General features: G+C 34.9%; 1 protein-coding gene across 2 annotated transcripts in view; it reads right to left on the bottom strand.

The window, feature by feature from the left end:
- Nucleotides 1–8,730: 8,730 nt before the first annotated feature.
- The window catches only part of NTRK2 (neurotrophic receptor tyrosine kinase 2), a 105,047-nt gene continuing 99,329 nt past the window's right edge, over nt 8,731–14,448 (bottom strand). For both annotated transcript variants that reach the window (XM_070742765.1, XM_070742766.1), the window contains exon 12: nt 8,731–12,388. In XM_070742765.1, the coding sequence (XP_070598866.1) occupies nt 12,351–12,388 (38 nt within the window). In that variant the 3' untranslated portion in view covers nt 8,731–12,350. The remainder of the gene's footprint in view (nt 12,389–14,448) is intronic.

The following is a 14,448-nucleotide window of genomic DNA, read 5'->3' as shown; positions in this document are numbered from 1 at the left end:
GCCACGAGTCCTCGGAAAGGGGCGGCATACAAATCCAATTAATAATAAATAAATGTATATAAATTTCTTTATATATAATATTTTATTATGCTAACATAGTATAAGAACTATGAAGAACAACACTAATACAGTTCTTCACAAATTTCCTGTATGCTTAGGGACATTCCGAGACACCCATGAAAGAAATTGGTCTGCATGAATGAACTTTTAATAAGTTTACGTTTCTTGCACTGTTCCATCCCCCAGTTTCTAATTGTTGTTTGGCATGGTACTCCTTTTACACTATTTTTGTTTCATAACCTTGTCCCCTTTTATCAGCAAAATAAAAAGCTTGCACTTTTATGCTGGAAGGCATGTAATCTATAAATGGAAAGCTTTGTGGTATTTTTCTATCTGAAGAATGTATATAAGATGTTTCATTATAACATTATATGACACAAAAGCATATTATGACACCAATACTTTTTTTTTCTCAAACAAGATCCAATGGATTTGGAGAAGGATCATGACAGTACTGTTCCAAAATAAATTATGATGCAATTGCCTGCTGGGAAGAGCTTTTATCTATTCTTAACACGGGGTTTATAATAAAGCAACAGAAACCAATAACATAAGAAACCAAAGCTGTACAAACATTCCCATCATGAGCAAGAAGTCCACATTTATTGGGCATGACAGAATGTGAATCTGGTTTCTATTAACAGGAAATAATGGAAAGATCAGATGGGGATATTTCAGTAATGGGCTGCTGGTTACGTGGACCGGTGCGCAGCTTCAGTTGGAAAAATGGGAGCTGCGTGCGCAACTACACCCCTGCATGAGATTTGGCTTCTGCGCATGTGCATGAAATCTCATGTGAGGACGCTCGCACGAGTGAGATTTCAGTGATTTTTGCCAATTATTTGCTTCTGTGCATGCGCGGAAACAAAAATATTGGTGAAAATTGCCAAAATCTTGCTCACACTGATGGGTGCGTGCACACTCGCTGGACGCTCATGACGGCCTCGGAGGGTGCACTGGTAGCTCCGAAGACAAGCAGCCCTTCACTGTCTGGAGTTTGTATGATATAGCAGTTAGAATTGGGAAGATACAGATACAGTGGTGCCTCTACTTAAGATCTTAATTCGTTCCGTGACCAGGTTCTTAAGTAGAAAAAAATTGTAAGTAGAAGCAATTTTTTCCCATAGGAATCAATGTAAAAGCAAATACTGCATGCAAACCCATTAGGAAAGAAATAAAAGCTTGGAATTTGGGTGGGAGGAGGAGGAGGAAGAAGAGGAGGAGGAGGACAGTCATTGTCAAAGGAAAAAGATGAGGTGAAGGGAATAAAAAAAATTCAAAACTTTAAAGGCTTAAAAAAAGAAAAGAAAAACTCAGGCAGTGAGGAGGAGCACATGCCTCCCATACACTGTGCCAGAGAGAGAAACCCATGCGGGCGAGAGGGGGGAACCTGCCTAAAAGGCGACTGCTGCTGCTATCTGCTTCCTCTTCCTTCCCATGCTGAAGGGCTCTGAGGAGACTCTTCTCTTGTTCAATTGCTTTGTAGCCGCTGCCTTTCCTTCACTGTGGTGACTTTTTGATTTGGCTGAAGCCGAGTTGATCTGGCTGGGGCAAAGCGCCCCCTTTTGCCTTTCCATGCCCAGACACTCCGGGAGGCAACCTCGCGCTGGGTGTGTGAGAGGCAGCACGAGGAAGTCACCACAGTGAAGTGGTTTATTCCCTCTCCAAGCACCCAGAGAAAGGAAAATGCTTTGTTAGCTCTGGGCTGCCAAAGCCTCCGTAAGCGCCACTGAAAGGCTGACCAGAAAAGCCCAAGATGGCCAGGATTAAAGGGGAAATGGCAGGGCACTGGCCGGGCCTTCGTGCCGCTCTCAAATTTCCCAGCAAATATTTCCAGGTTCGGGTTCTTAAGTAGAAAATGGTTCTTAAGAAGAGGGGAAAAAATCTTGAACATCCAGTTCTTATCTAGCAAAGTTCTTAAGTAGAGGCACTCTTAAGTAGAGGTACCACTGTGTAAGGCATAGCCTGGTATTGGATTATTTCCTTGTTGTATAGCCTACCCTGTGTCACAAAATGTTTTTCGCTGCCCAAAGTCCAGCAGGAATTAGGCGGCCTATAAATCCAATAAATAAATACAATAAAATATTTAGTGGTTCAGAACAGAATAAAAGGCACAGAATAGAAAATTATTCAGTTCACTGGAGGAATGTTAGGCTATCATAATGTAATAAAACAATTGAAAACTTAAAAAAACTATCTCTTCGCAGATAAATTATACAAACTGATTAAACTCAAAAATGGTGCAGTGGCCTAGATATGGAGCTCTCACCTCACAATAAGAGGCTGTGAGTTCAATCCTAGGTAGAGACAGATGTTTCTCTCTCTGGGCACACTGAAAATAAATCTGCTTAACAAAACTCTGTATTGGCAACAGGAATTAAATCACTCTCCATCCAATTACCCAGACTTTACCCCACAAGGAATTATGGGGTCATTAAAAGATGATGATAATGATTGATTAAATTCAGAAGTACCGTATTTTTCGGTGTATAAGATGCACCTTTTTCGTCCCTAAAAGAGACAAAAAATTTAGGTGCGTTTTATACTCTGAATGCAGCTTTTTTCGAACCTTTCCCCCCCCCAGCCCTAACTAGGTGCTAACGATCTTCCCAGCTCTTATCTTGCAGGTTCTTTCATTGTTACTGTCTATGAAGAATGTTTTCCAAGCTCTAAGTCTTTACAGAGTTTTTTTCATTATTCTAACTTGCTCCAAGTAAGTTTTTTTCTAGCACTAACCAGGTGCTAATGATGTTCCCAGCTCTTACCACTTGAAAGCTCTTTCATTGTTACTCTCTGCTAAGAATGTTTTCCAAACCCTGTCTTTAAAGGGGGGGTTTCATTGCTCTAACTTGCTCCAAATGTTTCTTTCTAGCCCAAATCAGGTGCTAATGATGTTCCCAGCTCTTACCCGCTTGCAAGCTCTTTCACTGTTACTCTCCCCAAATAAGGGATTTTTTTTTAAAGCCCTAACCAGGGAATAAAATAATGTGCTAAAACTGACCAGATGCTAGCCAGATTAATATCTGGTAAGCAGATTCTTTTCCCTATTTTCCTCCACAAAAATTAAGGTACGTCTTATACTCCAAAAAATACAGTAAGTCTCTTTTAGTGAATGAGCTTCATTACCAGGCAAGTAGTTTTAAATAATAGCCATAATAACCAAGGTTAAAAAGTCTCAATTTCATTGGTGGTAGATTTTTAAGAAGTCCTTTTTATAATTCTGTAGAAAAAATTGATGCTTACAGAATATTTAAAAAGAAATAATATCTATTTAAAGAGAATTTACTTAAAAAAAGAAACATTAAAAAGGTTTTTTTTATTTCCAGTATAGATAAAGGTTTATTCCATAAGCTATAATCAGAGACTAGAACTCACTTAGAAAGAAAGCAATTCCAAACATTAACTTGCATAATCAAGCATCAGAGAATATTTACTGCTTGACAAGTTGTTGACACTAGGAATGTTCTAGGAATCCATTATGCAATTATTGTAGCATGACTTAATTTATGTTTTTAGAGGGGAAGATCTGAAATAAAGTCATGTGTATGCTTTTGAAGCTTTTAAATGGATGATACAGTATATACACTGCTCAAAAAAATAAAGGGAACACTTAAACAACAGAATACAACTCCAAGTATTCAATGAGAATATTTCATTCATTCAGATCTAGGATGTTTTATTTGAGTGTTCCCTTTATTTTTTTGAGCAGTATATTTTACAACTAAATAGATTTTTAAAAAGCCTAATGTCTTCAGAGAGGGGCGGCATACAAATCTAATAAATAAAATAAAATAAAATAAAATAAATAAATAATGGTGCTGATTTTGAAAACCGTTTATGTTCCCAAAATACAGATCATGGTTTATTTTTATACACAATAATTAATTTGTCTTTTATTCAAATGACAATGTGTGCTATTAACATTGTTCAATAGACATGAGAAAGAGAAAGAGAATTCCAAAACTAACAGTCTATTCTCTTTAACTTATATTCAAAACTGTATAATCTTTGAAGTACTGCATATTGTTTGTTGGACAATATACTGTTAAACACGTGGTCCTCACTTAATGACCATTTGTTCAGCAATTGTTCAGATTTACGATGGTGCTGAACAAGCGGCATCTATGACTGGTCCTCGTACTTAAAACAGTTCCTGCATCCTCAATAGTCACAACTGCAATCCAGGTGTTCAGCAATCAGCTTGTAATTATATCATCACAAAATCCTGCAATCACATGATTGTCATTTGCAACCTTCACCGCCAGCTTTCAACAAACAAAGTCAATGGGAAAGCCAACAGGAACTCAAAAATGGCAACTCTGTGGATGCTGTGCTTAACAAGAGCCTTGGTGGTGGAGTGGTTAGAGTGCAGTGCTGCAAGCTACTTCTGCTGATCATCGGCTGCCAACAGTTTGGCAGATCGAATCTCAGTAGGCTCAGGATTGACTCAGCCTTCCATCCTTCCAAAGTTGGTAAAATGAGGACTCAGATTGTTGGGGCAATATGCTTACTCTCTTACTATATTAGATTTTCCAATAAATTTTTAATATTTCCATTCTCACATTGCTGGCCAATGCAGAGTTTCAATATCTTGAGGAAAAACCATTTAGAGAGAGCTGTAAAGCACTGTGTAGCAATATATAAGTCTAAATGCTATTGCTATTTATTTAACAGCAACCGGAAGTGTTATTAACTAATGGAATGCCCATGTGATATTGTGTTTTACAGCTGTGCCGTTTAATTTCAGAAATTTTGGGGCCAACTGCTCTTAAGTCAGGACTACCTCTATACCTGTGCCTCATTTTAAATTGTTCATTTTGGTTTTGCCCACTTTATATATACTGGTACTTAGAAAGATTTTCAGGAATGGAAAGAGAGAGTTAAAATAAAAAGATAATTTTTCTTCATATATTTTTGCTGAAAAGATTGCGGAATATCAAAGTCAATACTAGAAAAGTTTGCAGTGATACAATCAGCATTAAAACAATCCTTCTCAACCTAAACCAATTCAAAGTTAAAAGAAGTTAAAGCTTCTGACATAATCTCTCACACTATTTACCATATTGGATTTTCCAATAAATTTTTAATATTTCCATTTCCCCATTGCTGGCCAATGTAGATCTTCAATATCTTGAGGAAAAAATGTTCAGGAAGACAGTCTCATTTTTTAGCCTTTCAAAAAAAGCATTAAGACCATCTTTCTCAAACTGAATTTTTGCAATACTAACAGTTATTTTTGATGTTCTAAGCCATTTTAATTGCTTATATGTTGTTAGTGCCCTCTGGACTTCCCTATGGACAGAAAGACAGAGCCCAAAGCAAAGTAAGATGCCCAATGACTATGGAGAATGCCCCACTTAATAATCAATAAGGAATTAATAGTTTGAGATATAAAGCAAGTCAGCCGATTTCATTCTTCAAAGGCAGGAAACGTAACCAAAGCACAAACTAAACTAGCACGGTTGAACAACTACACTGCTCTATGCTCCTATTCCTCCTACACATTGTCTCCTTACCACCAAAGGAGATAATGGTATAGCACTGATGAAGTAGGAGCTGTTCACCTTTAATTAGCAAGGGGAAATTCTAAGAATCATCATAAAAAGCTTTTAGATTTCAAGCTGATTGGAGACATTGATGTCACTACCTGCTGACATCAAATTCTAATTCCTGCAGCAAAACCATGACATAAGTGAGTGTTCATTATAGACCACTTGGATACCAAAGATGTGAAGAGGAACTAACATTATTTCCATTGGTCAAATTAGGCTGATTATTGGAAGTGCTCACCTGTTATCTCTTAGTGAAAACATGCATGTTCACATTCACATTCCATAAATAAAAGTAACTCAGAACATAAAATCTACATCTACCTCATTGCTTGAACTGTAGTATTCAGATCCGTGGAATTAGAAAAAAATGCATGACAGTAAAAATTGCAAAAAAAAGGCAGAGATAACAACAACATTGCTTTAATACTTATAAATTAACACAAATAGACTTCACAGAAGACAACATTGAAAAAGCACCATGCGACCTTAAACCTTCTCTATCAATTGGGCCTGATGGTCTATGTGCTTACTTCCTAAAAAAGCTCTTAGCAGCCATAGCCGAACCCCTTAGCATAATCTTTAAAAAATAATTCAGGACCAGCTCACTACCAAAGCTATGGTCGCTAGCAATGGTCATCCCCATCTTCAAAAAAGGAGCTCTCAGTCTAATTGAAAGCTACAGACCAATCACTCTATGCTGTGTCACATGAAAAGGCATGGAATCAATCATAAACCAATCCACCCATCCACCCAGAAACTAACAACCTACACTCTAAAAATTTGGTTTCAGAAAAAAAATATCTTGTAACCTGCAATTCCTTCACTGCAGGAATATATGTACTACACATCTCCATCAGGGCAAATCAACAGATGCAATTTACATTGACAATGAGCCTTCGACTCATTGGTTCATGACAAACTACTTCTAAAACTGAAATCCTATGGCATCTCAGGATCCCTCCATGACTGGATAACTGCATTCCTATCAGACAGACAACAAGCTGTCAAAATAGGGAGCGCTATATCTAATCCTGTTCCGGTTAATATCGGTATACCCCAAGGCAGCGTACTAGGACTCTTAGACTATCCACTGTTGACCTCACCCGATTCCTAAAAGGTCAGTAAGGATTATAAGTGCACCAGCGTGCCTACCGTCCCTGTCCTAATGTTTCTCTCTTACTAGTATCATGTATATAAACATTGTTATATCTTTGTATACTACCAATATGTACTGGACAAGATAAACAAACAAACAAACAAACAAATAAATATATAAATAAATTACTCTCCTCCTTCTTTCATAAATTTCAGAAACTGCTATTGGGCACTGACATTCAGACAATCCCCTAGAAATGTTTTAGAGATTTTCTTTATGTTTTCTTCTGAAAACAAAACAGCACAATTCCTCATACTGTTGCGGAGGAGGTAGCTGTTCCCCTGTTCTATGAGAAATATCAATGTTGTTTTTTTTTTAAAAAAAGAGCAAGAATCTAGAAATGACAAGTGAAGTCAACAGGCCACAAATGACATAATGTGGGTGAAAGCAAAACTGACAATCCACTAAACTATATATACTGTACAGGACTGATTTGAATGAGTGCTGCAGGACATATTTAAATAAGGTGCCTGTAAGATACATTCCAGCTCAGTTCTAAATGTCCCCTAAGAGTTAAGCAATTCTCCTCAGCATGCCCGTCTTAATCCTGGTTTTCAGATCCAAGAAAATAAGATGGGAGAACACATTGAATCATTTTTGTCTGTGTCTGTAGCACATTTCTAATGTTATCATCATTGTAAGAAACAACTATGTACATTGCAGAAGCAGGAGAGACAGGTCAAAGAGAAACAACTAGAAGAAATAGGAAAGTATAAATTCTGTCAAACAGAGATCTAGACAATGTGGATACTAATAATGTTTTATTGTAACTAGTTAACTCTTTTTCTTGTTTTCTTGGGCCGTGGTGGTGCAGTGGTTCGAATGCAGTATTGCGGGTTAATTTTGCCAACTGCCAGAAGTTTGATCCCCGCTCAATGTTAACTCAGCCTTCCATCCTCCAAGGTCAGTAAAATGAGGACCCAGATTGATGGGGGCAACAAATCTATTTGGTAAAACATGCTTAGAGAGGGCTGTAAAACACTATGAAGCTGTATGTCTATGTGCTATTGATATTGTTTTCAATATGAATTTTCCTGAACATGCCAAGTAATTTTCCTAAACATGCCAAATCCACCTTTTCCAGATCAGTCAAATAATGATCTATTGGCTGTGATAGGAATTGATTAACCAGCTGATCACCTAAGCCAGACATTGGAGGCTGAGAATGATTGGCCCAAAGACTGGTTCTAATTAACTATTATCTTAACTATTGCTAGCCAAAAAGCACTTGATAAAATTGATTTTATTCTATTAAAGTTAATATAGTTCCAGTCACTATAACTGTGATCAAGATCAAAAGTGTAACACTTTTGATCTTGTGAATATCAGAAATATTCCCAATCCAAATAAAATTATATTGGGAAATGAAATTTCTTTGCTTACTTCCATTAACAATGCATTCCAAATGCCAGATGACTAGATCCATTTTTTGCTTCCGCGCGTGTCTAAAACTGCACCAAAACATGGGTGCACCTGCTTCTCCCAGCGTGATTCTGCTACCTGCACAGCTGTAGTAGCAGAATTATGCTGGACTCTGCAAACACTCAGAACTATGGGGAGGATCACATGTCACCGTTCCATCTTAGCAGCCCACCTCTGGTTACACTGTAGTTGATTGTTGCTTGTAAGGGTTTTTTCTTTCTTTTTTGGTTGTTAGCCATTATTAAATAAATTTGAAATTTTGATACTTACTTGTCTTAACAGGTCCTGAAGCCTAAATTCTCTGAAGAAATGAAAATCTCTAATATGTATGTATATGTATGTGTATACAACACACACACACACACACACACACATACAAAATGAGTAAACAAAATAAACTGATTCCATATCACAGAAACAATCTATAAAACCTACACAAATATATAGTGAATTCAGAAGAACCAAACAAAATGAAAGAATCCCATGTCCATAAATTGCAAAACTAAATGGATACGTTTATAAAAATTCAAGACACAACAGTAACAAATTATAAAACTTTATTACTCTGTTAAAAATAAGTTTAGAAAATTCAGTAAGTACAATCTGTTCTTATTATCAAGAGCATATTCTGAAATAAAATAAGCGATTGTCAATTATATACAAGAAATCGAGAAAAAAACTTTAAAACTGAGTATGACAAGAGTATTTAAAATTCTACAGTCGATAAATGGATTACAGCAGTGCTAATTATCCCTACACAAATAGAAAATTGGATGTGAACAATGATCATAATTGATAATAATTTTATTGAAGTTATGTTATGCTTTATTAGGCTGTAAACAATCTAATTATTGGTCATATAACATCATTTGATTCTTTTCTAAATAAAATGCAGAGTAAAACATAGGTTAAATCCTATTGACCTCACTAGTTATGAATGCACAGCAAGCTCATTTTATTTTCTGTGATACCCTACCAAAATGCAGCAGAAATTTGGTCATGGATATTAGCTATTTATGTAATTTCCTTATAGGAATTCCAAGGTGTAGGGATTATTTACAATATCTTTCAATGAACAGATGGAAATACTTATCCATGGCAATCATGAAGTCAGTGAGACATGTCTACGTTTTGTCAATCTATTAAAAATTTAAATTAAAAACATTATTTTAAGAATATAATCATATTTTCTCATATTGAAAATGACATTTATGAGCATTTGGGTTGTTCTTCTTTTGCAAAAAATGATTATTTATTACATAAAATTTCTATGGACTTGAATTCTATTAAAAATAAAATGATCATAATTTTAAATTTTCAATTGTCTAAAGTATTATTTTTTTGTAAGAGGGAGAAGTATATCAGTACCCCAAAACTGAAAATTATTCAAATTCTGCGAGACAATCATTTGTTATATAGCCTGAGAAATCAAAATTGCACTTGAATTTGGTCACATGTCAGCAAATAAAATTTAATTCCTTTCAAACTATGAGCTTTTATATTAATTGTATTTCAGGAAAATAGCACAATCTGTAGTTAACTATGCCATCGTACCTAGATCAAACTGTTTAGCTTTTCTTAGCACAAATTTCCAAAACAGTTAATTGAGAAAGGATGCAAAGTAGTTTACTGTATGAAATTATTTGTGAAAGGAATTATTTTACCTTTTAAGCAAGATGATTTTAGAGCATTAAAAATGGGTTAGTGTGCACTTTGTTGCTTGTTCCAGTGAAAGCATGTGGGTGTAAGGATTCCCACAAAGCTCAGGTCAACTGATTTCATCATAAATCACAGCATGATCCCCCACCCTTCTCTCTCTCTCTCTCTCTCTGTGCGCGTGTGCGCATGTGAGTGTGTAAGTAAAGCAACCCTGTTTCTTCTAAATGACAATGAGGGCTATAAAATCCAATTTAAACACTGTTCAGGATTTATAAATGCATAAAAAGTACAAAACAATTTTTAAATAATCCATTAGCAATTTTTATTGTCTAGTAAAGTAGAAAAAAACATTTTAACTTTGAATGCTGAGCACTCAAGTGTCTAACAAACTTAATGGATCCTGGCTGATTTCTTAGTATAACTGTCACTGTGGTTTATAAGATCATTAATTCTATACTTAACCATGATATTTGTAAAGCAATACTGTTTGGGCAAATTAAAATATCTCTAGTGTCAGACAAGAATAATTTAATTCATTCATCAACCAATGAAATCAACATAGTGCAAATTTCAGCTCAAAAATCTGGTTTGAATCAGATTTATTTGTTCACCTATTGGAAAGGAAATTAACTAACAATGCTAGCTTCGTTCATTATTTAAGATGGCTTGTTGTTGCTGTAATCCATAAAGCTCTGTGAAAAATTACAATCAGAACAATACATTTGGTGGCAAATTTTGTATACATTTGGTATACAAAAGCATCCAAAAGTTTACTCTGCATTGCCTGTGTGCATATATAAATTGATGGTTCAAAAAAGAATTCTATTTTATTAAAAACAAATGCCTCAATTATATAGATCCAAAATATTCTGTCAGTACATGTAGAACTATCAAAAATCAGACTTGAGGCTGTAAAGTTGAGATGTAAAATATTATAAGAATAAAGTATTTAAAGATTATAGGGAAAATAAACTTAAATACAGCTAAATTGTTCATCTGAAACTGAATGTACTTTGAAAGAATTAAATTTTGCGACTGACTAGAAGTTTGGTAAATCTAAATTGGAGATTTAGTCTTTAACTATCGATTCTATGCAGATGAACTACAATATGGATCTTAGAGGAGACTGAAATCAGTTAAAAGTATAATTAGCTCTGTCAACCATTCTATTATTTAATAATAGCATTTTTAAAATTAGGTGGCTGTCAATATTGAAAGATTCTTCGCTGTTATTGGCCAAGGTAAACCACCAAGCCAGTTTGGAGATACAAAAACTGGAGGAAGGGTTGAACAAGAGCAAGTTTTTCTAGAAAAAAATCATTTCATTTGTATCAAAATGTTCCAAAGGAGCATGTAATAGAATTAAAATGGAAACAACAAATGTTAACCTCTTTTCTTTCTTAAAAATAATCAAACTTCTTGGGTTACTGTAGTAGAAACTAACTTTTTCATAACTTTTACAAGGCTAGCATGTGAAATGTTTCATTTTTCAGAATAACAGAATTTAAGATCTATTTTCTTTCCTACCATACTTAAGAAAGTATGACAGATACAAAGTGGGAGAAAATTAAGAGTGCTTGTTTAGGGTTCCAGATAATAAAGCTAGCAAATATTAGGGAAGCAATTGCAACAGTTTCTGCTGGATTACAGGAGATCATGAATGCTAAGATTATCTGAATTATATACATTGAAGGATAGCAATTCAGTAAATTTAATGGAGAAGGTGATGGAAGAGACCAAATTAACCTGAGTACTTGCTTTTTCGTGGTTTCTTTGCTAACTCAGATATTTAGCATGGAAAGTGATCAGTTTTAGAATATGTCAGTGCATATAGTCAAGCAATACTAAGATACACATTAATTTTATAGATAATTTTTACTGCTTACATTCTCCTGCGATGATCTCCTCCACAGTATTACTACACCACACTCTACTACTATTCCACGCATACTCCATTCTAGGCCATGCATACCACTCACATGGAGAAGCTGTGCAGAGCTATTTTAATACACATTTAGGACCTGCCAACTCACAGAAGGGCACATTTAAATAAACAATTGCGCTAAGGTCAATTATTTATTCTCAGGCTAAAAATTAACATTCTGCAGAATTATATAAAATATTTTATTTATTTACTACTTTTAGTACTCAAAATAATTGCAGTTCACCTTTAATAAATAGCTATGGAATTAATTATCTTTCTGGTTAAATTCAAACAATAAAATTAAAGTAGCAAAAATGTGTTGAAATGTAGCTTTGTGAAGATCATTGTTAATGTAGCAATTGTTCTTGTTTGAGCTTTCTTGGAGTTTTATAGCTGCCTATGGCTGAATTTGTGGTGAAGTTGCCAAAATTTTGCATACTTCCAGATCTTTCAAATAAACCCAACTCTACCAGACCGGTCCAAGGAGTGTAGCAATGGACAAAACAATAAACTGTCTAATGTGCAGCACAGAAGTTCAAAAAACATACTCAACAGCCCTCTTTTTTCTTTATTTCATTTATTCATCCAGGGGAATCTTATGAAACAAAACAGAACCTAAAAGAAACAAAACAAACACATGAGAAATAATACCTATAATGATTAACAAAAATTAACACAAAGATCCAAACACAAATAAATTCTTAAAAATCAAATAAACTTGAAATGCATTTACATACCATATGTCAAAAACACAAATTAAAAAAGGCACATGTAATTTAATAAAATTGAAGATGACTTACATGTTTAATTTACAAATAAAATAATATGCACAACTGAATATGATACATGCAAAAGCAGCCCTGAAAATAATTTGCTCAGTATGCAGATAAAGAAAGGGGTGGATTTTATATTGGTACTCGAATGTAAACAATTATTATGTGAAGAAGCTCAACTATGCTGAAACTGTAAGGGCAGAACACCCCCATGTATTAGAAGAAACAATTCACTCAACAAGCTTTGAACAAGATAAATGAAACGCTTTTGTTCTGAGGAAGGACTATGACTGAAATGTAAGAACACTGTTTACAAAAAAAGTTCCTGTCTAATTGGATTCCCATATATTCTTTAAGGATATGAGAAATCCTGCTTCAGTCACAGTGCTAAAATCCTAACTGAAGCTATCCCATTTAAGGGATATCTTTCCATCTTTAAGGGATATCTATTATTTATGTGCACTGAGAGCATATGCACCAATGATAAATTCCTGGTGTGTCCAATCACACTTGGCCAATAAAGGTCCCTTCTAACTCTGCTATTCTATTCTATTCTATTCCATTCCATTCCACTCCAATTCATATATAAATAAAGAGCCATATGGAGAGCAAGAATCCTTTCAAAAAGGAACACCAAGAAGTAAATCAAGCAGCAATCACAGACTATCTAACCCAAGCCTTCTTCGCTATAATGACATTTACTTTATTTCTACTTACATTATACTTAACCATTCTAATTGTGCAGACATATTTATAAAGTTGCATTTCATATGCAATTCCTGGGCAAATTTTTGAGTTTTTTGTGAGCTACAATTCTGTTTCTTGGGCAACATGACAAACCTGACAGCCAATTGATTTAGTGATTAAGGCACCAGCTAAGAAATAGGAGACTGGGAGTCCTAGTCCTGCCTTAGGCATGAAAGCCAATTGAGTAACTTTGGGCTTTCTCATTCTCTCTTAGCTCAACTAACTCACAGGATTGCTGTTGTGGGGGAAAACAAGAGGAGAAAAGAGCATTAGGTATTATAAAAATAATGAAGGCAGGATAAAAAAAATCTTAAAAAACCCACTGCTCTCCTTTCTTGTTCATTTTTTCCACTGAAAAGCCCCAGTACGTACAACAAAATATGTAAGACAATATTTGTTTTGCCGTTGTGATAGCAGAATACCTTTCTGATCTCAGCATTTTAAACTAGCATCATTTTTCTCCTCAGCAATTTAGCTGCCAAAGTTCTTTGACAACTTATAAACATGTATATTTTTGCAGCACTTTTGCTATTTCTAACACAGAAAGATTCCATGTAGAAAATTTCTCTCAACTGAAGTTGCCAGAGTCTGTTTGTTGTTTGTCTTTCAATTTATCACACTATATATATCAATAAAAAAAAATTGGCACGTATAATGGGGTAAACAGCAATTACCTCATTTGAATTCCATCTGATTGCTAATTAAATACCTGAGGCATCCAGATTATTTTCTGCTTCACTGTAGGTAACAGAAGATGTGCAAAACCAAACAAGCTTACTAGATGTGATTTCATGTTTCTAAAAGGCTTGCCTAAATTCCTTTTTGTTGAAACATTCACTATTATTTGCAACAAAAAGCCAAGAAAAACAGACAGAATAAAAGGGATTTGGCTAAATCACACATAGAAATTATAATCTTAAAGCAAGTGCAATCAATTATAACTGCCAGGATTCTGTAGTCAGTTGTTTCAAGGAAAAGGCTTTAGGATATTAAAAAGATTAATTTTATGGTGCAATACTTGATGCAATGTCAACTGCTTCTGAATAATACCACATTCATTTTATGTTAATACTCCACAGTGAAATAATATACTGGCACTGTTAACCTTCTCAGCAAACTATTTATAACTTGCCCAGGTAGGAACAGACATGCTTC

Source organism: Erythrolamprus reginae, chromosome 2 (assembly GCF_031021105.1).
Source record: "Erythrolamprus reginae isolate rEryReg1 chromosome 2, rEryReg1.hap1, whole genome shotgun sequence".
NCBI lineage: Eukaryota > Metazoa > Chordata > Lepidosauria > Squamata > Dipsadidae > Erythrolamprus > Erythrolamprus reginae.
Note: the sequence above shows the minus strand (reverse complement) of the source record. Positions and strands in the feature narration are given on the sequence as shown.